Source organism: Triturus cristatus, chromosome 2_1 (assembly GCF_964204655.1).
Source record: "Triturus cristatus chromosome 2_1, aTriCri1.1, whole genome shotgun sequence".
In the NCBI taxonomy this organism is placed as follows: Eukaryota; Metazoa; Chordata; class Amphibia; order Caudata; family Salamandridae; genus Triturus; species Triturus cristatus.
The window spans coordinates 930,200,303-930,225,223 of record NC_140581.1 but is presented as its reverse complement, the minus strand read 5'-3'; the positions used below and the strand labels follow the sequence as shown (position 1 = coordinate 930,225,223).

Sequence of the window (24,921 nt, the reverse complement as noted above, 5' to 3'; positions counted from 1 at the left end):
AGGTATTTGCAGTGGTGGCTCACGGACCAGCGTTGGGTCAGTGGCAGATCCCTCTCCCTTCCCCACCTGGAGCACACAGTAGTGACGGACGCGTCCCTCCTGGGATGAGGCAGCCACATGGGAGAGGCGGAGATCAAAGGCCTCTGGTCTCCGGCGGAGTCCAAGCTCCATATTGACCTTTTGGAGCTCAGAGCGATTCTACTTGCACTGAAAGCATTCCTTCCCTCTCTCCAGGGGAGAGTAGTGCAGGTGTTGACAGACAACAACACCGCCATGTGGTACAGCAACAAGCAGGGCGGGGTGGGGTCGTGGACCCTATGTCAGGAGGCTCTACGTCTCTGGACGTGGCTGGAACGTCAAGGCATTTCCTTGGTGGTTCAACACCTGGCAGGTACCCTGAACGCCAGGGCGGACGAACTCAGCCGCAGGTGCATGTTGGATCACGAGTGGCGTCTTCACTTACAGGTGGCGCAAGGTCTTTTTCAGCAGTGGGGAGAACCTTGGTTAGATCTATTCGCCACCGAAGAGAACGCGCAATGTCAGCAGTTCTGCGTGTTGGAGTTTACAAGGCGGCACCTGCTCGGAGACGCTTTTCGTTGCGAGTGGAGTTGCGGTCTATTGTATGCCTTTCCGCCTATACCATTTCTGCCCAGAGTGCTGAAGAAGATAAGACGCGACCGGCAGCAAGTCATTCTTGTGGCACCGGACTGGGCTCGAAGAGTTTGGTATCCCGAGCTACTCAGTATGAGCGTGGATCCCCTGATCCAACTGCCTCTTCGGGAGGATCTCCTGTCGCAACAACAGGGGACGGTCCTCCACCCGAACCTGTCCAGCCTACACCTCCCTGCGCGGAGATTGAGCAGCGACAGCCGATTCCATTTGACTTGCCTCCTGAAGTCTGTAATGTGATTCTGGCAGCCAGGCGTCCCTCCACTAAAACTGTATGCGCCTGTCGGTGAAAAGAATTTGTGGCATGGTGCACAGCAAAAGCTGTAGATCCTCTTTCTGCCCCTCTTTCTGAGGTCCTTTTATTCCTGCTCTCTTTGCCCTAGCTGGGCGCTGCTCTGGGCACTTTCAAGGGCTACCTTTCTGCTCTTTCAGCCTTTCTAAGGCTGCCTGATCAGCCCTCTGTTTTCAAGTCCCCGGTTGTCAATAGGTTTCTCAAAGGCATTACTCACCTTTTCCCTCCTATTCCTTTTGTGATGCCTCAATGGGACTTGAACCTGGTTCTCACATACTTGATGTGTGCTTCCTTTGAGCCTCTTTTTAACTGTCCTTTGCTTTTATTAACTTTGAAAACTGTCTTCCTGGTGGCCATCACCTCCGCTCGGCGGGTGAGTGAGCACCAAGCTCTTTCCTGTAAACCTCCTTTCCTGGATCCAGTCTGGCGGCTAGGGATATTCTAAGGTAAGGAATCTATCACGAACTAATGTCTCTTACAGATATATTGTTACACAAGTAAGTAACTTGTGCATCTAGCACTAAAAGTCTTCCTTCCCCACCTCATTGGCAAGGTAAATGTAAAAAAACAAATGTAAATTGATACTTGTATAGCGCACTACTCACCCGCAAAGGTTTCAAGGCGCTTGTACGAATACTGCTGTGGAACCCATCCTGGCTTTCCCTGTGAGGTGTCCACTCCTGGGCACCCCCAAGGTGGAGGCCAGGCATCCTTAGCGTTGTGGGGGCCGTTGTGGAGATTAAGCAAACTATTGCCCAGAGTTGCAGAGTGGGACTCCATGATTGGAATAGGCACCGAGGCGAGAATTGTCAGGTCCGTGGAATTTTGAGCCCAAGACCCGCCGAGGCGGGGAATTGAACCCTGGTCCCGGGCCAGACCTCTGCATCAGGGTCTGCCGCTCTAACCATTGAGCCACACTTCCCCACACTGGCATTTCTGGATTCCAAATATTCCGGGTAACATATCCTTGGTTAATGTTTCATGAGTTCTGTTTTGGCCATATTGAGAAATGCAATAAAAGATGACGTTTGTTCCGAGAAGATAGAAAAAAAAAAGAAAATATTTTTCATAACATCTGCAAGCTGCAATGAGATAATGATGCAGTGGGTTGTACAGTCCATAGCCTTGAATCTGACAATAAAAGATGCATATTGTCAGGTTTATAAGTGAAGAACAAAGAGGCTCATTTGTTTAAACAACGTGATCCTGATTTTATGAGAAACTCTTCAGCACATAGGTGCTCAAACACCCCAGCAGTGAAAGTGTTGAAAGAAATACAATTGGTACAACATAGTTATCAAAGGGGAATTTGACTGTATTATTTGGTTTTAGAAATATGCATGTGCTCCCATCTTGTACTGATGGAGCATTCCATTGAGTAAGACAGCGTGGTTGATGCATAAAGGAAGCCACTCATCTCAATACACAGCATTTCTTTACCTGGACTGAAACGTGGACATTATTGCGACAATGCATTGGTTATCAAGTAGTTAAGAGTAAACCTGTCCAATGATATTAAGGGCATAACGTTCGATTTAAACGCATGCTTCTCTGAGCATAGGTTCAATTTCTCAAGTTCACAGAGCAGCACATGCTTCTTTGCGCATCGTTTTCTTCTCTCATGTTCAGGAAGCGGCAAGCAAAGGTGCCTTTAGAAAAATATTACTCTATCCTTTGCTATGCTCCGATAATCATCGAAATGTCAAAAGTAAACAATGACTCATGTAGCTTTTAGCTTTACCACTATTAATCACCACTTCCCGAGTGACTTAGACCTTTGTAGATTTTTTCTTCTTTAGTCACCACTGCTCGACAGCTTTTTGTGCACTTCAAATGTTTATTTATATTTATAAAATCGATCTAAACATTGACCTTTGATTGCTAACGTTATATAGAGAAGTATTAAAAGTCAGGAGAAAGTAGAAACCATAGAATTGACGATGTCCTCAGAACTTTAATTCCACTGTGTAAAGTCTGCTATGAAAGACGTCTCACATCTGTTGGTAAATCTAGGGCACCCAGTGATCTTTAAGGTAAGGTTTTCTGCAGATTTGCAATCTAGATCCAATTTAGACTGCACCCTCTGGAATACGTATTGCTCCCTTTGCGTCTGTAGGCATCCCATTTCTTGCAGATTTCCCTCTGTGAAGCGTGGTTAAGGTCCTCTATGAGGAGTTAGTCACAGTTAATCACCAAACACGAAAGCACATAATGAGAAAAACAATTAAGAGTTGTTGACACCTTAGAGAAGGTAGTCTTTGAGGAATAGACATCTGGGGAGCTGTTCAAGAATGCGTACTTGTCTTGGGGGCATTAACAACAGTGGTATCTTGGGGTTGTCTTATCAATGTTTCTAAGCTATATGACAGGGGAAGTGGAGACCAGGGGAATGCTGGGGTTCAGAGGGAAGGTCATTCTGGTAGTTTATTACTCATAGGTGGGTCATATCGCCAAAAAGATGTAGGCCTTTTGGAGATGCACCTCATCTGAAACCTTATGCAAAGAGACATCTGAGTAGGAATGGACATAGTTTGGTTGGGAGATAATTGAAAGGAGATGTGGTAGAAACATTAGCATACTATTAAGGAAGCTGTACAGAGAAGGCAGTAAAAGTACTGATTCACACTTCCGGATAAATTGAACCTTTCATCCTCACGCACTATAAAATGTTTTCAAACGTATAGAGGAAAAAAGTGAAGCGTTAAAAAAAAATAAAAGTGGTGCATGCATATAAATGGTAATTTATTAAACAATTGCTGTAGCCACTGAAAAGTGCTTTGCGCTAAAAATAAAGAACAGAACAACAATAGAACAACAACATTAGAGCAAAACCACAGTCCACCAAGAAGTGACTTTGATCACTACTCAAAAGGAGCACGATACCCTACTGGGAAAGAGCCCTTAAGATTCATCTTCACTGTCCCTTCAGTGCCTTGACCTACCCTCTTTTTGTTTAGTCCAAATCCATCTTAGGACAGGGATCTTTGTGGGTAATATTACTTCTATTGTCATAGACATTAGAACAGCAATCAGCTGCAAGTCCAAAATATTGGCAGTAAAAGATGTAAAATAGCTAATTGCATTAAGAATCGAAGCAATGTCAGTGTTTTAACTCCAGATGATGATCCACATCCCATCTCTCTCTTTCTCAAAATCCCTTCCTCATATTCTGAAGTGGTGTAAATGAACACAAATATGCACTCAAAGGTGAACTCTTTCGTTAAAGTAAATAATGTGCACCTTAACTGCCCCAAAGAATCAAAGCCATGTTTTGGGAGCCTTCAGCACTCCTCATTTTCTTCCATGCTGCACACAGATTCATAGTCATGGTCTTTATAACACGGTTCAGTGTCAACCGTGAGAGATTTCACAGAATTCATAGTGCTCTGGCTACAAGCTTTCACTGCAGAGGTAATATGCATAAATATGTGGAACTGTAGTTTGTTTCTAGATTTATTTTGTAGGGGAAAGGGAGTGCTCCCTAGTACACGTACATGCACACCGCTTCTTTTACATCTTGATTCTGACGTGAAACCCCATATACTCTAGCCAAACGGCAACAGTTCAACTTGTAGGGACTTTATTACTGGTGAACTGAAGGATATAGGTAGGGATGACACAAAACTGACCCTTCTGCATACGTAGGTATTTGTTGTAAGGGGAAACAAAATAAAATACATTTTGAGTTGGATAGCTTAAGAAACCATATACCATTCCACAAGAACACACAATATGCTATAACTCTAAAATCCAACAAAAACACCCCAGTTAGCCCAGCTAAAGAATAATGTGGACCTTCTGCAAGACACCGACTTTCAAATGTCTCGACCACAGAATACTAGATGGAATGTACCAAAGCTGGTAAAGACCTCAGGCATCAAATGGTCCTACACACTATTACACTGCAGTCTTAATTAGGCACTCAGAAATAGCACACAATCAAATCTGCTTTACTGATCAGTCTAGAATAAGCTGGAACCCTTGAGACAATGGTTTGATGATACCCAAACTCTGACATTGTTGCAAGGTCATATTAATGGCACATTTGTTATGCAGATCTCTCTAACAGAATGTGAGTGCCATGTCCATCAGCAAAATAATCATGTATGTTTATGATGTGCAAAATGGACAGATACGTGAAATGCACATAAAATATACTGAATTCTTTTATTGTATAGTTGGGTGTCCAAGTTCACCACCATCTGACACAAAACCAGTGTGCACTGATGATTACAGCAAGGTAAGCAGGTCCACATCCGGATGTATGGTATTGACAGTAAATTGCAGTTTGTTAACTTGAGGGGTTCTCCCCTCCCCACAGTGTGACCCATTCAATTGCTCCCTTGATAATATGAACTGCCCTTCCAGCTCAGATAACTTTGCTGTCTTCTACTTCCAACCCTGCTCTGGTATGTCCCTGCTGGAACTGATAAACTGCCTTACTCCTCTTGTTACCTTAGGGAATTATGGACAGACGAGAGACCTACCCTGCTGGCATATCTCTCAGTGGGAGGGGCACGTATTCCCAGCAATTATAGGATTTATCTTTATGTTCCAGACTCCACCACAGAGGACTGGTGGTAAAGCAGTTATTTCACTCAGAGACCAGAGTCCTAGATGAGGCACACACTCTGATATTAACCCTTCCTTGTCCATGTCTGTACCAGAGCGAAAGGCCAGTTGAATTCACTATAGGATAAGCAGTATTGTTGGGAATCCCAATGCTTACGTTGCCCAGTCCCTTTAATGCCTCTCTAGTACTGTTTTAGAGCCTAATGCTCTAGAGGCCACTATCTCCAGCAATCTGAAAGAGACATGTTAGTGACGGTCCTCCACCCGAACCTGTCCAGCCTCCACCTCCTTGTGTGGAGATTGAGCGGCGACAGCTGATTCAATTTGACTTGCCTCCTGAAGTCTGTAATGTGATTCTGGCAGCCAGGCGTCCCTCCACTAAAACGGTATATGCCTGTTGGTGGAAAAGATTTGTGGCATGGTGCACAGCGAAAGCTGTAGATCCTCTTTCTGAAGTCCTATTGTTCCTTTTCTCTTTGGCCCATCAGGGCTCTGCTCTGGGCATTGTCAAGGGCTACCTTTCTGCTCTTTCAGCCTTTCTTAGGCTGCCTGATCAGCCCTCTCTTTTCAAGTCCCCAGTTGTCAATAGATTTCTCAAAGGCATTATTCACCTTTTCCCTCCTATTTCGTTTGTAATGCCTCAGTGGGACTTGAACCTAGTTCTCACATACTTGATGTGCGTTCCGTTTGAGCCTCTTCATAACTGTCCTTTGCAGTTATTAACTTTGAAAACTGTCTTCCTGGTGGCCATCACCCCCGCTCGGCGGGTGAGTGAGCTCCAGGCTCTTTCCTGTAAACCTCCTTTTCTGTCGATTCATCCGGACAAGGTTGTGCTTGGACCGCGTCCCTCCTTTCTACCAAAAGTAGTCTCTGCCTGTCATCTCGGGCAAACTGTCACTCTGCCCACTTTATTTCCGCCACCGCACCCTTCAAGAGAAGAGGAGAGGCTCCACCGTCTGGACCCAAAACGTGCGCTTTCATTCTATCTCAGCCGCACACAACAGTTCCAGGTGGATGACCAGCTCTTTGTTGGCTACGTGGGCGCCAAGAAAGGCCGGGCTGTGCACAAGCCAACTGTTTCCCGATGGGTTGTCTTGTGCATTAAAGCCGTTTGGGCTGTGTGCCCATTCTACCAGGGCGACAGCAGCTACTACAGAATTGGGACGCGGTGTCCCCATGCAAGACATCTGTCAGGCAGCCACTTGGGCCTCGTTGCATACTTTCACTAAGCACTATTGCCTTGACAGTCAGGTCCGGAGAGACGGCTTCTTTGGCCGTTCGGTTCTCCGTGACTTTCTGGTGTAATTTCACTTCGCAGACCCACCATTGGGGTTGGTATTGCTTGGGTAAGGAATCTATCACTAACGTGTCTCTTTCAGATGCACAAGTTACTTACTTGCGTGTAAGAGACATTAGTTAGTGATCGATTCCTTACCGCCCGCCCATCCTCCCCGTTCTGCGAACTGTTCTCTAGGGTGCAGATCATCCCTTTCAGGGCCCTAGTTCTATTGCACCAGTAGTCGGTCTCTGGCATGGCTCTGTGCTCCTGACACGGAAAAGTTGTGTACAGAACTGACGTCAGCGCGCGTGGGCTCTTCTAAGTAGCTCCGACGACATCATCTCGGCGGCTACGACGCCAGCGACTTGCACGGAGCGGAACAACGATGCCTACCGACGCGCAGGGGTACTGCTGACGAAAACTTTCCGGGTCCAGTCTGACGCCTGGGGATATTGTAAGGTAAGGAATCTATCACTAAGTAATGTCATTAACAGATATATCGTTACAAAAGTAAGTAACTTGTGCATCTCATATTCTAATGGGCAAGCTTTCTGCCCTGCATCAACTTCTCATGCAGATTGAAAACCTGCTTTCAGCAGCAGTGTCAGAACCCTTTGTGCTTTTCTACCTCCCACTACCATAACATTGACTCTTTGAGCTCCTACTCCCCTCCCCTCCCCAACTTCCAAAGAGACCAGCAAAATTAAGAGTAGAGAGCAAATGTAGGCAGTACAATGGCTATTCGTGGGAAATCCCAGTTCTTTTCTTAAAGGAAATGGGAGTATGGGGCCCTATCATCTACGTTAACTTTTGCTTGCTCTCTTATACGTCTTGTGAGTCGATGTAGCAAATTTTGTGCAGTCTGATAATGTGACGTGCTTACTTGTACAGATTAAACAGACAGAATATGGCAAAGGACCTAAATACAACCAGCAATCTTTCTTTAAAGTGACGCCAGAAGTGCCTTTAACAATTGTTTTACTTTTGTCTGGCTCAGATTATTTTCCATTCAGTATTCAGTTTTGTCCTTCCTTTGAACGGAGCTGGGAACTGTTTATACAGAAAATCATTAAATGTGTGCTGACGAACTCTGATGTGTTATGACTAACAATATTCTTTAAAGCAAATTATGGCACAAGGAATGCAGTATTATAAAATATAGCACTGCTGTTTTTATGCTCAGATATTTGTAGTTGTGTTGGTTATATATTTTGAAGTTGAATAAGATACTCATAATAAGAGAATGTTATGGCATTTTAAATAAGATTGAGAATATCAAACTTTTGTTTTATTTTTAGGTCTATTGTATGTTATTGAAACTCAAAAAGTTCTGGATTTGAATATTAATCTCATGGCGTCCTATGTTATCGTCCCCCAAAATGGCTTTTATGATTCTACAACAAATATGCTTATTCTGGATCTTGGTAATCTAAAGGTAAATATCTATTGCAGCGAGTGACTGTTTTGTGGATAGTATGACTTGAGCGAGAATATAGATGTGTTTAACCTATCTCCTTTTGGTAACTGCTAGTATCTGACAAAGCTGTTGTCTTCACAAATTATGACGATCCACCTCAAGATTCAATCTTACATTTTTTTTTGTGCCAATACTGTCCAAGGCAAGTGAGATAAAAAGGTATTCCAGTCTGTTTTAGTTGCATTGGTTCACATTTGACATATCCAAATAGGATACTTATTTTTTAATTGCAATTTGTACTTTGAGCAATACGTCAGTTTTTTAGTTTTTAACCTTGCACCATATTGTTAATGTTGTCTAGTTGACTGTGCTTAGTTACCTGATACAACATTACAAAATACAGGGTGAGCTCTTTATGACATAGAGGATGGAATTGAAACTGTAGAATTATATGATGCCCAAGTCGAATTATTTTTCTCAGTGTTAGTTAAGTTTACATTATTCAACAATCTCCCGACAATGAAATAATTACATTTCAGAAGTACTAAATGCAGGCATAATCGAAAGTATGTTTGACACTCTCTAATTCTATGAAAAGAGGGCTAAACATTCTGTACTTTATCACCTGTCATGTCTCAGTCGCGGGAGCTTAAATAATTATAATAATGTGTTTATAACCTATGTGGTTGTAGATACACAGGCTCTGCATAGTCCTTGCAAGTTCACTTGTTTTTCTTCAGGGAAGTCTTTCGAGTCACAAGGTATAGTAAATTCTCCCTTAGTTGGATATGAACATGGCAACCAGCTCCATTATTGGATTTGTTTTTTTCGGCCTTCGTGTTCGGATGTGTACCGATCAGCCTCTGGTCAATGTTATCAATTCAAAGAGCTCCCATTCAGGGTTACCACTGCCCGAGTATTCAGAAAAAATGCCCATCTCAGATGGCGCAGTATTTATTTCTTCTCCTACCTAGATGACTGGCTGATCAAGAGTGCAACCAAGCAGCAGTGTTTCGCTCACAACCAGATCACTATGTCCTTCCTCCACAGTTTGGGCTTTTACATAAATACTGTTAAGTTCCACCTTCATCCCTTTCAGATGTAGCCCTTTGTGGGAGCCGCGCTCAATACAATTACTGGCAATACATGCCCAGTCAGGCAAGGATGCAAGCCTTCCAGCAGAAACTGTTTCTTTTTCACCCAGACCAACAACTGACGGTCAGAACAGTAATGCTCCTTCTTTGAATAATGGCCTCATGCATTGTGATAGTTCCCAATGCCAGCTCCACGTGTACCTGCTTTAACAGTGCCTATCAGCAGAATGGTCACAGGAAGACAGTCACTAGTAGGATCTAGTGCTGCTTCAGGCAAACACCCATCGTTCTTTGCATTGGCGGAACAGCAACAATCAGTCGCAGGACCAGCTCTTCATAGACCTAGCTCTCAGGATGGGGAGCACACTATCAGCAATTGATTGTCGCATCAGTTTCCTTGAGCTACTTGCCATGCAGCTGGCTCTCAACTTATTCTTTCACCAGGTTTAGCACAAAGTAGTCTTGATCAAAACAGACAACATAACTGCCATATATTATCTTTAAATCAAGGCGGTACACACTCACTGTAGCTGTCTACAATACCGCAAAGCAATTGGCAGTGGGCACTTCCCCACCAAATACACCTCCTTGCAGAGTAACTTCCGGGAGTGGAAAACAATTTTATCGACCTGATCAGCAGGATACAGGAAGCCCACAAGTGGTAACTCTACCACAGATCCTACTTCCGTACTTCCCTTGTTGGGAGGTTCCAGAGGTCGACTACTTTGTCACTGTCCATACCTCGAAATACCAAAACTTCGCCTCCAGATTTCCACACCCACAGTCCAAGGGCAACGCTCTATGGATGAATTGGTCAGGTATCTTTGCATATGCTTTTCCTCTTCTCTCACTCATTCCCTACGTTGTTGGGAAGTTTCGGCAAACGTCTCTCGCTATCATCCTGGTGGCTCATACGAGGGCCAGAAGGCTCTGGTTTTTGACCCTTCTATTAATGTCAGGGGCTTCCCACGAGAAGCTCCCAAGCCGGCCGGACCTCCTCATGCAGAACCAAGTCACAATATGGCACCACCAATCTAGCAATCTGGCTCTTGAGGTCTTAGAATTCAGCTATCTCCACCTAACTCAAGAGAGCATGTCTATCCTCAAAGGAGCACACCGATTATGTTGCCGAATAGAAAAGGTTTATTCACTTCTGCATTCCTAAGCACATAGACCCTCTTAAGCCTGCAGTTCAGAGTAATGTCTGCTTACTTCTTCATTTACTGAAAAAAGGTCTCAATTACACTTTCATACACCGTCACTTAGTTTCTATTGTGGCCTACATGCAGAATAGGGATCACTCATCTTTATTTCAAATCCTTGCTGTCAAAGCTTTTCTGGAAGTACTCAAAAGGGTTATTCTACCCAGGATGCTCCCGGCCCTTGTCTGTAACCTTAACGTTATCCTCACCAGACTCATGGCTCCCCCTTTCGAACCCCTACATTTGTGCCCTTTGCCGTTACTTTCCTGGAAAGTTGCTTTCCTTGTTACCATCACATCTGTAAGGCCAATAAACGAATTGCAGGTCCTCATGCTGGAGGAACCTTTCTTTCAAGTTCATAGCAACCGAATTGTCCTCAGAACCAGTTCCCTCTTAAGAAGGTATCATCCTTCCTTCTCAGTCAGGCAATTGAGCTCTCGATCTTTTTCTATCAGTCAGTCTCCGTTGCAGAGAGCACCCTTCACAACTTAAAAAAAAAAAAACTTTTTATACAGTCTTCATGCGTAACAGGAGTAAAGATTCCAAATAATGATTTGTGCGACATTCATAAATCACAATGCATTGAAGTACAATATTCATTTATATCCAGATCTAGCATAATCTTCATGACATTTGATTTTTCCTGATATTTCTCGTGCTGATTTGTTGCAAACCGTTCCCTCCTCAATCCCTCATGTCACGTCCGTAGGTCCGCATTGCCTCATTTCCTGATGTGTGGCATTGAGGATAGGGAGGCGATCTCTCATCTGACCTGTATATTTAGTTAATCTAGTGCCCTCCATGGTTATTATGTTGGTTGGCTCTGCGCTTCACAACTTTGATGTCAAGTTCAACCTCATGTATTACAATGGTAGGGCAATGCCTTTTCCTAAAACTCTGCCTCTTTTTGTTGCTTTTTCTAAACCTCACAAAGCGCACACTCTATCTAAAGCAGTCATACGCAGATGGATTGTCAAAGGCATCCACAACTGATAAATTGAGGCTAAAAGACATTTGCCTGACCTGCCAGGCCTCATTCTACTCTGGGAAGAAAAGAGCCTCTGTGGGTTTCCTTGGAAAAATACCCAAAGCTGACATTTGCAAGGCAGCTACATGGTCCACTCCACAAACCTTTTCCAAGCCCTACTGTGTGGATGTCTTAGCATGCCAACAAGCATGTTTTAGTCTTCAGCAATATCCACCGGCTAACCACCACTTAAGGGAAAACTGCCTCACAATCTATACTGAGCATGTGTATCTGCAAACACACATACTATGAATGGAATATGTTACTTACTGTGTAAGCATCTGTTCGTAGCATGTAGTGCTGTAGATTTGCATGTGCCCACCCACCTCACCAGTAGCTTTTTGTTGTTGCAATCTTTCACTTAAACTTTTTGTATACAACTTCTTGCATGGTCACAACACTTTCCTGTCTTTCTAACGTTCTATCTTTGCTCTCAACCGCTGTGCGGAAAACAATTTAATAGAGCTGGTGCTGGTGTGCATTGCCAACTTAGGGAGGAGTCAGTATACCATGTGATTCGAAATACTTCTTTAAAGAAAAACACGTTTCAAACATCCGAGCCCAACACTAAATGGCAGAAGTATGCAGAGCATGCAAGTCTACAGCACTGCACTGAACGCTACGAACAGATGCTTACAATGGTAAGCAACATATTAACAATACCCCATACTTCATTGTGAAAACCAGGTAACCTGCTGTTTCAATGTTGTCAGGCAGGGCAAGCATTTTTTAATCTCACTTATCTAAACCTGGACAGCCAGAATAAATAAAACAAATTGAGCCCACTAGGACACTCGGAATGATTATTTCATCTTTTTTTCAAGTACTGATAGGGTACCTATGTTCTCCAGTATTGGGGTGTCTTTCATAGATTCACATGTTTGAATCATTCCCTGTTGTTGAAGTGGGAGTTCCACGGTACATAAAAAGCAGTAAGCAATGACTTTAACATTAAAGTTAATAGAGAAAAAACATTCACTTTAATATCTCGTCCTAGTTATTAGGAAAGGTCTAAACTCCAGCCAATCAGGCGACAGCACCCTCTAGAACCCGCTCCACAGAAGCTCCAGGCTCTCAGATTTTCTACCACACATCATGTGAAGGGAGTCTTCCTGAGCTATGCTCAGTACTTTCTCTTGGCTTTCTGAATTTCTTCAGATCTTCAGTTCAACATGTCTTCGTCAAAAAGATCTCTCTTCAGCCATTGTGAATCTTGTGGGAAACTAAGACTTCACTCAGAGGATCCCCTCAAGATGTGTATTTACTCCCTTCACCCTGAACATCAGGTCAAAAAACTTTGCGAGATAGAGAGGGACGTCTTCTTCTGTGGCTGCAGAAGCTTGAAACCAAAGACAATCCTTTATCTGAAAGGGTATGCAGCTGCAGAGGGGTTATTGATAAAAGCAGCAAATATGTTTATCCAATATACCATCACTTAACGATTGGGAGACCGCAGCGAGCTGTCCTCATCAGAGGCAATTCACTGTGACCAAAGGCATATAGACACACACAATAAATCCCATGCATCAGTCAGATGTATAGTTCGGGTTTTGTTAAATACTAATGAATGTTCTGGAAATGAGTAAAAAATTGTGATTTGTTGAAGTCACTATGACAGTGCACCTCAGAGGAGGTTTTCTCTTACAGACTATAAAGGGCTGGTCAGTTCCCAGTAGATCTCTTTCTGATTAAAGTTTCTCTTCTTACGCCTTTTTCTGCATAGAGAAATTATAGGAATGGTAATGGGGTAGAGGAGCAGATTTGCCAATTTTCCTGTTGACTTTAATTTCTTTTTACCAATATTGGAGGGATGCAGGGGCGTATCTGCCACCACCTGGTATTGTGTTCCTTTACAGTTTCTTTTTCTTTTTATGAAAACATGTTTTTTTGGCTTGTTTAATTTAGCCCTTAGAATTTACCAAACTGTACTTGTAAGTGGTAAACAGGACATGTATTAATAGACTGTTTGTAGCTACTACAGAGTGTATTTGCCTTTTTGATGCCTGTCTTGTAGGAGTATTATTGACTGGACTAATAACTCAAGCTGATATGGAATTCTAAGATATTTAGACTTTATTTGGATGGTACACAACTTTAGATTGGAAGTTTGTTGATTACTTTGATATTTCTTCTCTTTTCGACCTACCACTCAAGCAGGAAACCCCCCTTCTTTTACTAATGGGTCATAATGTTTGTAATGGTCATTTCTGATTGTTTCTATTAAGCAGGGTTCTCCACAGTCGGTCCTTGAAGGCCGCATCCATCTCAGATTTTTTAGATAACTACATTCATCTAAAAGGGGATAGGATAAAAATCTGGCATGGATCTGGCCCTCCAGGATCGACTTTGGAGAACCCTCAATTACAGCACAGGACAACTAGGATTCATACATAAAGTATTTTATACAGATTGTCAGTGTGTCCGTGTAGTGCACTTGTGCAGAGATCATGCGGTCCACTAAAAAAAATCTCACCTCAGATTAATTCAAGCATTTCATCCGTCACTTTCTAGTATCACTATTTTATGTACTTAAATTTTTGTATTCTTCGCTTTTTTGTATACTTTTTTGTACACTTTCGTTTTTAATAATCCCACTATCAGGTACTTGGCCCAAAATGTGCTACAGCAGAAGGTGGTAATTGATTTTGACTGTATTTGAGAATTTACAACATTTGCCTGTAAGTATTTCCAAACAAGAGCAGTATTGGCTCTAACTGACCGCACAAGCGTTTTGTATTGTTAATATGTATGCAATAGGACTCAACCTTTTAATGGTCCTACTGCTCCAAAACCATAAATAAGATTGAAAAACAATATACAAGAGGGAGTTCTTAGGAAGTCCGAATGTTTTTACTGAAAGTTCACTTACTCACATATTAATCCAGATTATTCAAACATATGAATTCTTCTTACAGATCCAATATAACGCAGAAGCCATAATATGATATTCCCAAAAAGATTTTCTTTATTCCTCACAACATTAAACTGCTGTCCAGCCAACGCGTTTCGTCCCGACAGGAAAGTGCCCATTTTTTACATGGTCACTCCCACCTTTTGCCTTGTATTTAATATGATCTTAACTGGAAGTGCACTTGGACCCTGCTAACCAGTTACCCTGTCCAAGATCTCTTTCCCAAAGCTGTACGATTGTTTACCCCAGTTTGCAGTACCTTTAGCACTCTCAGTAAGTCACTAGCAAATGGTATCCCTGGTACCTAGTGCCTGAGGTACTAAAGAGTGTCTCAAAGGGCTGCAGCACAAACTGTGCCAACCTAAGAGACCCCTTACCAAACACATGCAAGACTGCCATTGCAGGCTTTGTTTTGGTGCAGACAAAAGTGAAAACACGGCATGATACACATCCCTGTGTGCCGTATCCCCTAACATTGCATGTAGTATTTGTAAGTTACCCCTACAGCAGGCCTTACACCCCTAAGCTGGGTGCTTAATATTACATGTGAGGGCATATCTGCATGAACAGATATACCCCTGTGCTGGTCAGTTTTAATACTGACTATGCAAGTGAACAGGGATGCTATTTTAAAAGTGCTGGAAACTGGTAAAAACGAGTTCCCCAGCTACATGATGGCTTCACTGAAAATAGAGATGTTTTGTATCAAACATCTAGTATTATTAACCCAGTGATTCCAGTGTGGGATGTATTAATTCATGCACCCAGATGCCCCCTTAGAGGTGTCCCCTGAACGCCTACCAGCCCCTGGTGTGTTGGCTGACTGGTTTCCCGCAGCCTGCCTCCAGAGACGAGTGTCTCACCCCCAAGGGTGAGATCCTTTGCTCTCAGGAGGTCAGAAACAAAGCCTGCTTGGGAAGAGGGTGAGAACCCCCCTCCCACAGCATGACCTGCTGTTTTGCATTCCTAGGCAGGGGAGGTTCAAAGGAACTACCACCTTTGAAATGCGATTCTGGCTTTCCTTATAGGAGAGGAAGCCATCCCCCTTTGTCACCTGGACAGGTGGGAAAATTAGCTAGTCAGGTAGGCGTGCCCACCCCCAATCTGGGGTGACACACCTTTTTAGAGTTAGCCATCATTATGTTGGCATACTTAGAAATTCTGTAACCGGGTTATGCCCATTCCCACAAGAAGTGGTGATATACGGGGCGTAGAGACACCAAGGGTCAGTAGCCCACTGGCTACTGCCCTGCACTCCCCTAATACCACTAAATTCAGTATTTAGGGGAGCCCCTGGCCCGAGAAAATCAGGTCCTGTCAACCTGAACGGAGAAGACAGACATGAAGAGTCGCAAAAAGGAAGATCAGAAGAGCCAGCACCTGCCTTCGTGCCAACCAGCCGGCCGGCCCGCCTGCTGATTTTGACAATTGCCCCTTGTCCTACATCTGCGGAGTCAACAAATCCCGGGAAACTTGCCAATGCTTCACCCAGGAACCAAGAACTCCTGTGGAGCAGCGGACCTGCTCTCCTGTTTCCTGCAGGCAACCCAAAGAAACCTAAGAGGACTTCAAAACCGCAAAAACCCGACACCTTGGGACACCATGGCACCCCTTGCACCAAGCCCGAGTTGAAGTGGGCCATCCATGTCAGTGTGGACCCCAGCCCTCCAGAGACGGAGTCCACTGTGGTTTCACCTCCCGTGGGCTCCCTCATGTCACCTGCAGCCTCTGCACGCATGCCCCCTCTACCATGGAAAACCAAGGAAAACCTGACGCCTAAATACACCTCTGTACACGTCGCCTCTACGTCGTGGAGAAGAGGACCAAAGGTGTCCCTAGGTCCCTGAGCATCGTGAGACCTGAGCCTCCCTGTTGGTTCAGGCGGACAGCTATCCCAGTCAAAGCCTGCATGCTTTGTACGCAAAGACCGATCCCCATAGAGTAACATTGGGCGCCCAACGCTGTTAACACCGCTGCACCTGGCCGCTCTTGTGCCACTGTTAGTGTTCTGCTGGTGCTGCCTTCGACCTTGCCCACTACTCACCTTATCTCCTGTAGATTGGTCCCGTAAGTCGCTGTACTGTACCTGAATGTCGTACTTGTCATTCCTCCTATTGGATACAATTGCAGTTTCTAAAAGTGGCACTAAGTGTCGACTTTTTGAAAACAAAAGAATTTCTATTGTAAAACTTACTTAAACAATTGAATTGGTTCTGGTGCCTAAATGTATATAAACATGTGTTATTTTTAGAAATTTGTATGGATCTCCTTATTGAGTCATGTGCATCATTTATTAACTATTGTGTGTATTTGCCGATGTCTTACATTCCTCTCTGATAATCCTAAGGCTGCTCGACCACACTGTCCCCTAGAAGAGCACCTTTGGATTGCTAGAGTAAGCCCCTGTCCACTCATAAGGGAACCCCTGTACTCTGCACGATATATCTCATTTTGATATATCATACAAGGAGCCAGCTTCCTACAATGTGATTAAGTGAACTTTCAGTGAAAACATTGGACTTCCTAAGAACTCCCTCTTGTATATTGTTTTTGACATTGCTTGTACGTATTACGTAAGTGTTAGACCTACCGTCTTTGACATGTTTTTCTACTGTCGTTTTTGCCGCTGACCTCCTGTTTTTGACTGTCTGCTGCATTTCGTTTTTTCTGGTGTTAGAACTCTGATCACTTTTCCACTGCTGATCAGTGCCAAAGTGCAAGTGCTCCCTATGTAAATTGTGATTATGATTGGTTATCCATGATTGGCATATTTGATTTACTGGTAAGTCCCTAGTAAAGTGCACCGTGTGTGCCCAGGACCTGTAATTCAAATGCTGCTAGTGGGGCTGCAGCACTGATTGTGCCACCCACATGAGTAGCCCTGCAACTATATGGACAGTTTTAAGCTGGCACCCACATGCCAGGCCCAGACCTTCTCTTTTTATACATTTAAGGCACCCCTAAGGTAGGCCCAAGGAAGCTCAGTTGATAGGGTGCAGTGTATGTGAAAGGTAGGACAAGTACTGGCGTGTTTTACATGTCCTGATAGTGAAATACTGCCAATTTTGTTTTTCACTATTGCAAGGACTATCTGTCCCATAGGTTATCCTTGGAGCTGCCTTGTAACCTCTTACAAGTGTAACTTATAGTTCGGAAGAGATGGAGATTAAGAGTTTGCTGTTCCTAAACTCACAATTTTAAAAATACATCTTTTAGTAAATTAGTTTTTTAAATTGCGTGTTTGAAAATGCTACTTTTAGAAAGTGGTCATTTTCTTGCTTTACCATTTTGTACCTCTGCCTACCTGTAGAATCCATGTCTGGTTAGACTGACAGTTGGGTTATTTGTGCATTCACTCTAGACAGTCACCACAAAGGGAGCTGAGGTGTGCCCTGCATATTCTGATGGCCTGTCACCAGGCTCATGGGTCTTCCTGAGCTAGAGTGGTGGGAGGAGATGTCATTGAGACTTGAATAGGGATGTGCCTATCCTCACAGAAATCTGTCTCCACCCCCTGTAGTGTGTCTGGAGCCAGGTTAGGAAAAGGCAGGGTCTTGTGCACTACAAAGAATTTCCTTTGAAGTTTGCCTACTTTAATGGCAGAAACTGGTACTGGAGCTGTGACGCCATAACTACAGAACACTTGTGGACTAAAAGCACATTCTGCAAAGAAGACAAGCTGGTGCAGCTGTCAGGAGAGACTAATACTTTGCTGTGTTCTTTGCTATGTTGGCCTGCTGCTTGTTGTTTCTGTCTTGAGCAGCGAAAGGACAAGACTTTGCTTTCTGTATATTTCTTGCCAAGGTTCTCCAAGTGCCCATGTTAAGACATCTAGGGCCATCAAAGACTCCATCTGAAACCCTGAATTCCTCTGCTGGGAGTTCTGACCTGCCAAGTGGTGCCAATTCCAGTTCTGAGCCCTTGGAGGTAGCTTTGCTGCAAAGGACTGAGAAAATCCATGCATCAACCTTCAGCTCCGGTTGTTCCTGACTCAGCACCGCTGTGTGGCTGAAAAACCAACACAGCACAGTGGTGTGGCCGAAGAATCGACGCAGCTCCTGCCATGCGGCTGAAAAGTATTGAGGCAGCCAGAGTACTGTGTCTTGGACGTCCGAGTCACCCGCACTGATTCCGACGCAGACCTTGCTGTACAGCTGAAGAAGTTGATGCATCACATGCTTGAGGCTGGAAAATCAATGCAGTGCCTGTTTCGCCACCGCCGGATTCGACCAGTATGTCCGGATTGTTTACCTTTGCTTCTGTGCATCTTTATCAACGTAGCCCAGCAGTTTTAGACACCGAGGCCCCATGTCCAGAAATTAGCGTATCACCTCCCCTCCTAGTAAGGAATCAACACATCACCTCCCCTGGCAGTAAGGAATCCATGCATCACCTCCCCAGCGCAGCAGTAAGGAATTGACGCATCACCTCCCCTGGCGGTAAGGATTTGACGCATCACCTCCCCTGTGTGTAAGGAATTGACGCAATGCTTTGTTTTCCGGTGCCTCATCTCCCCTGTGCCTGTTTTTGTCTTTAATTGTGACGCATCCCAGATACTTTGTGAAAAAAGTGACACATCCATATTTCCTATGGACTAAACTGTATTGAACCTTTTAAAAGTGATATCTTTGGGGGAGGAGCCAAGATGGCGACCGGGACGGCAGCGTAGACTCCCGGCTCCGTGAACCTCCGCATCCCGCACGGATATCCTGCACGAGATCCTTAACCTGTGCTACGCGGTCGTGTTTCTGAAGGAGAGAGGCACCCGACTGTGTGACTCCGAGGTTTCTGGCTGCGGTATCGCCGGAGAAATGTGCATTTGAACTTTGCGGCCTGTGCGGCGCTGGAGCCGGGACCTCGAGTGGACGCCGTGGCCGGGTGGCAGTTCAACAACAGCGGCCTGCTGTGACTGGGTGGAGTCGGTCCACCGGAGTGGTGCCAAACTCGGCCTACATTTCGTCGTGGTCGTCTCTACTGTCCTGCGTAGCGGACCGAGTGCATGTTCGGGGGTGCAATTCTCAGACCCTCCGGTGGCTGCCCCTGCCTTTGATGGTGAGCTGCCCGGCCGCCGCCCGTATCCTGCCCTGATCATTGCGGGCCGCCCCCGAATTTTTACGGGAGCTGGTCCGTAGTGGGGACGACTGTTGCCCGTGACCACGCAACGGACAACTTTTCGCCTGCCCCCGGAACCCGGTCACCGGCGGCGTGGACATCGAGACGCTTGTCCCAGGGTCCCGGCCCCGGTGAGGGTCGGGCATACTTGGCGGCCATCTTGTTGCAATGAAGCCTACCATCCTGTCCGCTGGGCCGCAGCGGGATTGTGAGAGTGCGACTTTCGGGAGTGTGGCGGCGCGATCGCAGAGAGCTGTGCTGGGGTACGGCGACCTCCTCGAGGCCCTTGGTGCTCTTCACTCCTCCTTGATTCATGGTGTCGGGGTCTTGGGGAGTAAGCTCGACGGTGTGGCGTCGGCGTTGGGGCAGTGGCGGCCCGCCTGTCCGCACGTACACAGGGACTACCCACACTGCGCACAGGAGGACACTTTGGCGGCCACCCCTGAGGTTAGTGCACAGTTGGACACTTTGGCCAGTATGCTACAGTGTGTTCGTCCAGCTGAGGACCTGATCTGCCCCGGAGGCACTAGACCTGAGTGGGATGTGGTAGCCTCGTCCCGTACGTGCCCTCCTGCGACCCAGAGACAACTCCAGCAACTATTGTCTGCTTTGGCTGCTTCTGCCTTCCTGGACCTGGAGTGCAGTGCATATCCTTGTGCAGCACTGGGAAGCCTGTTTCTCCACGCTGCGGACTGTGTTGATGCTCAGAGACTTCCACCCCACCTGTGTGCGTCGCTTCTCGGACGTTTTTGGACAATCCTCTATCTTGGAACATCGGATATGGTGCTGGGTCGAGGGGTAGACATGGGCAGACTCCCAAAGAGTGGTCAGGGATGAGGCTGCTCCTTCAGGGGTGGTCACCTAGTGGACGGGCGGGCTCAGGGGTTGCGTGCTCTCCTGGCATAGCTAACAGCATAATAGGTGCATAATGCTCCCCTTTTTTCTTTGAGAAGATAGATTTTGTGCCGTTTATTGTTCACTTTGGGGGAAACTTACCGTGCGGGAGGGAGAAGCCGGGGGTATGTTTTGAAGGCCCTCCTCCAGTTTATTAATACTTTCTCTACCCCCCCCGTCTGGTGGGGTTCTTTTCCTACTTCTTTTTCCCTATTCTCCTATATTTCGGGTCTGGTTCCAGGGCGACAGGCACACTGCTGGGGGGGGGCCGTACTCATCTGCAGAGGTGCAGGGTGGGGGGTTGGGGGAGGGGATTCTTTAGTCTTTTATCTCTTTTTCCATGGCCTCCTTTTTCTTCTCTGATTTTTTTTGTTTTTCTTTTCTGGGATCAGCGTGATACACCTCCTTTGCTATGACTCGTTGCCGCTCCGTGTGTACCGCAATTTCCGGGGCGTTCTCCGGGAGTTCTGGCGTAGGACTGCAGGCGCAACTGCTTATGATATTTTTCCCCATCCTGATGTTCTTGTGTTTGCGCCATTGACCTAATGGATTGCTGTAAATCGCTTACGTTTATTACTCTGCATATCTGTAATTGCTGTTTGAAAATTGTTTGGTACCTGATCCTTCTGCCTTGTTTCATTATAAAATGAAAACCTTTTTCTCCTGGTGCCCTACCTACTTTGTTCACAGTAGTAGCATCACGATTCTTCTCCCCGAAGTGCTGCCTGTGTTTACACTTGCCTGTTTTTGCTCTGATTACTTAGCGGCCGGCCCCGGGGGGTTGTAGGCCCATACTTGTTCTTGATAGAACTGTCAATAAAGGTTTTCAAAACAAAAAAAAAAAAAAAAAAAAAAAAAAGTGATATCTTTAATTGTGTATTTTGGATTTTTGTCATTTTGATCTTGTTTTATTCAGATAAATATTGGTTATTTTCTCTAACCTGGTATGGTGTCCTTTTTTTAGTGTTTTCACAATGTTACTATGTGTTTATGTACAAAGGCTTTACACATTGCTTCTGAGATGAGCCTGACTTCTCGTGCCAAGATACCAAGGGGGTGAGTAGGGGTTATCTTGAATGTGTAACTCCCTTACCCTGACAAGAATAAGGGTCAGCTGGAGACCCCCATTTCTAACAATACGCAAGAATTGGATTCTTATCATACTAAATGACCCTGCATCTATTACCCAGAAAAAAGCCAGAGAATCCAGCTGGCTACCAATTTATGAAGTCAAGAACACCTTTTCAGGATTCTCAAATGCTATGCTTTGTTGTATTTAAAAGTGCAACCATGAAAGCAGTGGCATGCTTTACACAGTGGTAGGATACATGGACAACATGGCAGGATACACAGACATATAGGCATCTGTTTACAATGAAAACTCAGAACCGTTAACACAGCGTGACTGTGTGGATGAGGTTGGTCTATCGCATTTCTCCCCATACTGTATCAATCCCTTCTTATGTATTATTTCAGACTGGTGTTGTTCTATCCTTGCCTCATTGTATTTATCACTGCAGATACTTTGTTTTTTGGAATGAAGGGCTTTTATGCTACAAATGAGTAATTGTAATTATGTAAACTTGATGTTTTGCTTATTCCCTTAATCTTCATTGTGTTTTTTAATTTATAATGTAATATTGCCATATTTTTACAGTTGTATTTGTCTCATGTTGGTAGAGGACTATAACTCCTCTGTGTATACATTTAGAAAAAGGAGTATGCAGTTCCTCTGTGTGGTCACTGAGAATGCGAGACAATAAAGGTATGTCGGTAGTTCACAAAGGAAATTATTTCCTAAAAGGGTCTAAGGAGTGGAATTCCTCCTGTCGGAACTAGGGGCCTCACACACCCAGCCAGCTAGGCGTCATGCTTCATTATGTGGTCCTGCACTTCGTCAGGTCGGCGCTGCAATACCCGACGGGCACCCATAGAGGGGCTCTTTAGCAAAGGTCTTCTGTTCCTTGCCGTTTGGTGAACCATGACACCTAGCTGGCTGGGTGTGTGAGGGCCCTAGTTCCGACAGGAGGAATTCCCCTCCTACCGACCCTTTTAGGAAATAATTTCCTTTGTGAACTACCGACCTACCTTTATTGTCTCGCATTATCCGTGACCACACAGAGGAACTGTATACTCCTTTTTCTAAATGTATACCTGGGCATGTATGCTGGACTTCCATAAAGAAGCCCACAAGTCCCCGTTTCTTTGTATACTATATCTGAAAGAAACACGTTAGTTAGATTCCTCACCTTAGAATATCCCCAGGCGTCAGACTGGATCCGGAAGATTTTTCGTCAGCAATACCCCTTGCGCGTCGCTAGGCGTCGTCTGCGGCTCCGCGTCCGTCGTCGGCGTCGTGCGCCGGGATGACGTCGTCGGAGTACTTAGACGCCGCCCTCGCGCGCTGACGTCAGTTCTTCTTTTTTCCGCGCCAGTAAGCGCAGATCCGGGAGAGCTACCCCTTTTAGTCTTTTTTGACTAAATCTTTTTGATCATTTTTGATCCTTGTCTGTCGACATCTGGTGCCGGTAGGATGCCTGGGTTCAAGGCTTGTGAAGATTGTCATCGACTGATGTCGGTGACCGATCACCACCGCCGGTGCCTCTACTGCTTAGGCCTCGACCACGACGCGGAGTCGTGCAACGACTGTCAGGCCCTGACTTCGAAGGCTAGGCGGGAGCGGTCCCGCAAGCTTCTGGAGCTTCGCCACTCGGCTCCGCGTCGTGCGCGATCCCGGTCCAGGAGGAGGTCCAAGGATCGCTCGCGGAGCCCTAGCCGACGCCACCATCGCTCGTCGGGCTCCAAGTCGTCGGGTAAGTCTAAACACTCTAAGAAGTCGAAGCGGCGACATCGCTCTTCGGACTCCCCTCGCCGGTCGCGCGACTCGGCCGAGGGTCCAAGTGGTTCCACCCCCGCGGCTCCGGCGGAGCCGCAGGTGCCGCGTCCGCCCCCATACCTTCCGGTCCCTGGGGCTGACGCGGCGCCGGCGGAGATCAGTGCCTTCCTCTCGGCCATGAGGAGCCTGGCCCCGCCGTCGACGCCCGCTGGCGCGCCTTCGGGCCCCGCGGACTCGACTGGGCGACCTCGCGTGCCGGCGGCTCCGGCCCCGGCGCCGTCGACGACTCCGGTCTCGACGCCGCAGGTCCCCGCGGGGCCCTTGCCTGGGCCCCAGTCGACGCCGGTTGACCTTGTCACTCCTCCACCGGCGCCGACGCCTGAACCACCGACGCCGTCACCGGCGCCGCCGACGCCTGTGACGCCGACGCCCCGGTTTAGCCCTCATCCGGACCCGACGCCGGCACGGCGTCCGCCGACGCCGCATCCGACGCCGCTTGAGACCTACCATCTCTACAGTCCGGTTCCGATCATTCCTCCTGTTTATCAGGAATCGGAAGAAGGGGGCGACTGGGAGGGGTTCGAGGACCCTCTGGCTGTTCAGTCACAGCTTTCTCAGGACTGGGCGGATGAACTGGGGGAGGCCAGCGGACTGGACACCTCGCCAGACGCTGGATTCACTTCTCCTCCGACCGTGGCTTCGGAGGAGGGTGCAGCATTTTCTGTGGTGCTGCGCAAGGCGGCTGAGGCCCTTGGGCTCGAGTTGCCTGCCGTGGCTGTGAGGACCAACATCCTCACTGAGGTGCTTCAAACCTCAGCAAGCTCCACTGAGCCTCTGCTGCCGTTCAACGAGGCCCTCACTGACGTTCTGCAGGGCACCTGGTCCAAGCCCTCCACAGTTCCTCCTGTGGATAGGAACGTTGCCAGGCGCCACCGCCCTGCTCCGGGCGACCCCAGTTTCCTGTCCCAACACCCCACCCCCGAGAGTCTGGTTATCCAGGCCTCTACTTCCCAGTCCTCCTTCCCGACCGCTCCGCCGGACCGGGATTCCAAGAGACTCGAGCAGTTTGGCAAGAAACTGTTCTCGTCCCTTAGTTTGGGCCTGCGGTCCTTAAATACCGCCTGTCTCTTGGACCGTTATTCCCATTCCCTGTGGGATACGGTGGAGGGCGTGCTGCCCCTGTGTCCGGAGGAGGTCCGGACGCGTCTTACCCAGGCTTTGGCCGATGGGAGGGATGCAGCACGGCACGCCATAAGATGTGGGCTTGACACCACGGACTCGCTAGGTCGGGCGATTTCCACCACGGTGGCGCTCCGCCGCCACGCCTGGATGCGGTCCACGTCATTTTCCGGGGATGTCCAGAACACCCTCATGGACATGCCCTTTGATGGCACTCGCCTGTTTGGTGAGAAGGCGGACAGTGCGCTGAACCGTTTTAAGGACTCCCGGGCTACGGCCAAGTCCTTGGGCCTCTCGGCTCCGCGGGCGCACACCTCCGCTTTTCGCCCCTTTCGTGGCCAAGGAAGGGGCGCCTCCTCACGTCCGCAAAGCCACCAGCCGCAGAACCAACCTGCGCGCGGTCGCGGACGTGGCTTCCGCCGTGGCGGAAATGGAGG

At 46.6% G+C, this 24,921-nt stretch overlaps 1 protein-coding gene across 3 annotated transcripts in view; it reads left to right on the top strand.

The window, feature by feature from the left end:
* VPS13A (vacuolar protein sorting 13 homolog A) overlaps positions 1–24,921 on the top strand; it is a 2,314,464-nt gene that overhangs the window by 427,953 nt on the left and 1,861,590 nt on the right. For all 3 annotated transcript variants that reach the window (XM_085633365.1, XM_085633382.1, XM_085633374.1), the window contains exon 20: positions 8,111–8,247. In XM_085633365.1, the coding sequence (XP_085489491.1) occupies positions 8,111–8,247 (137 nt within the window). The remainder of the gene's footprint in view (positions 1–8,110; positions 8,248–24,921) is intronic.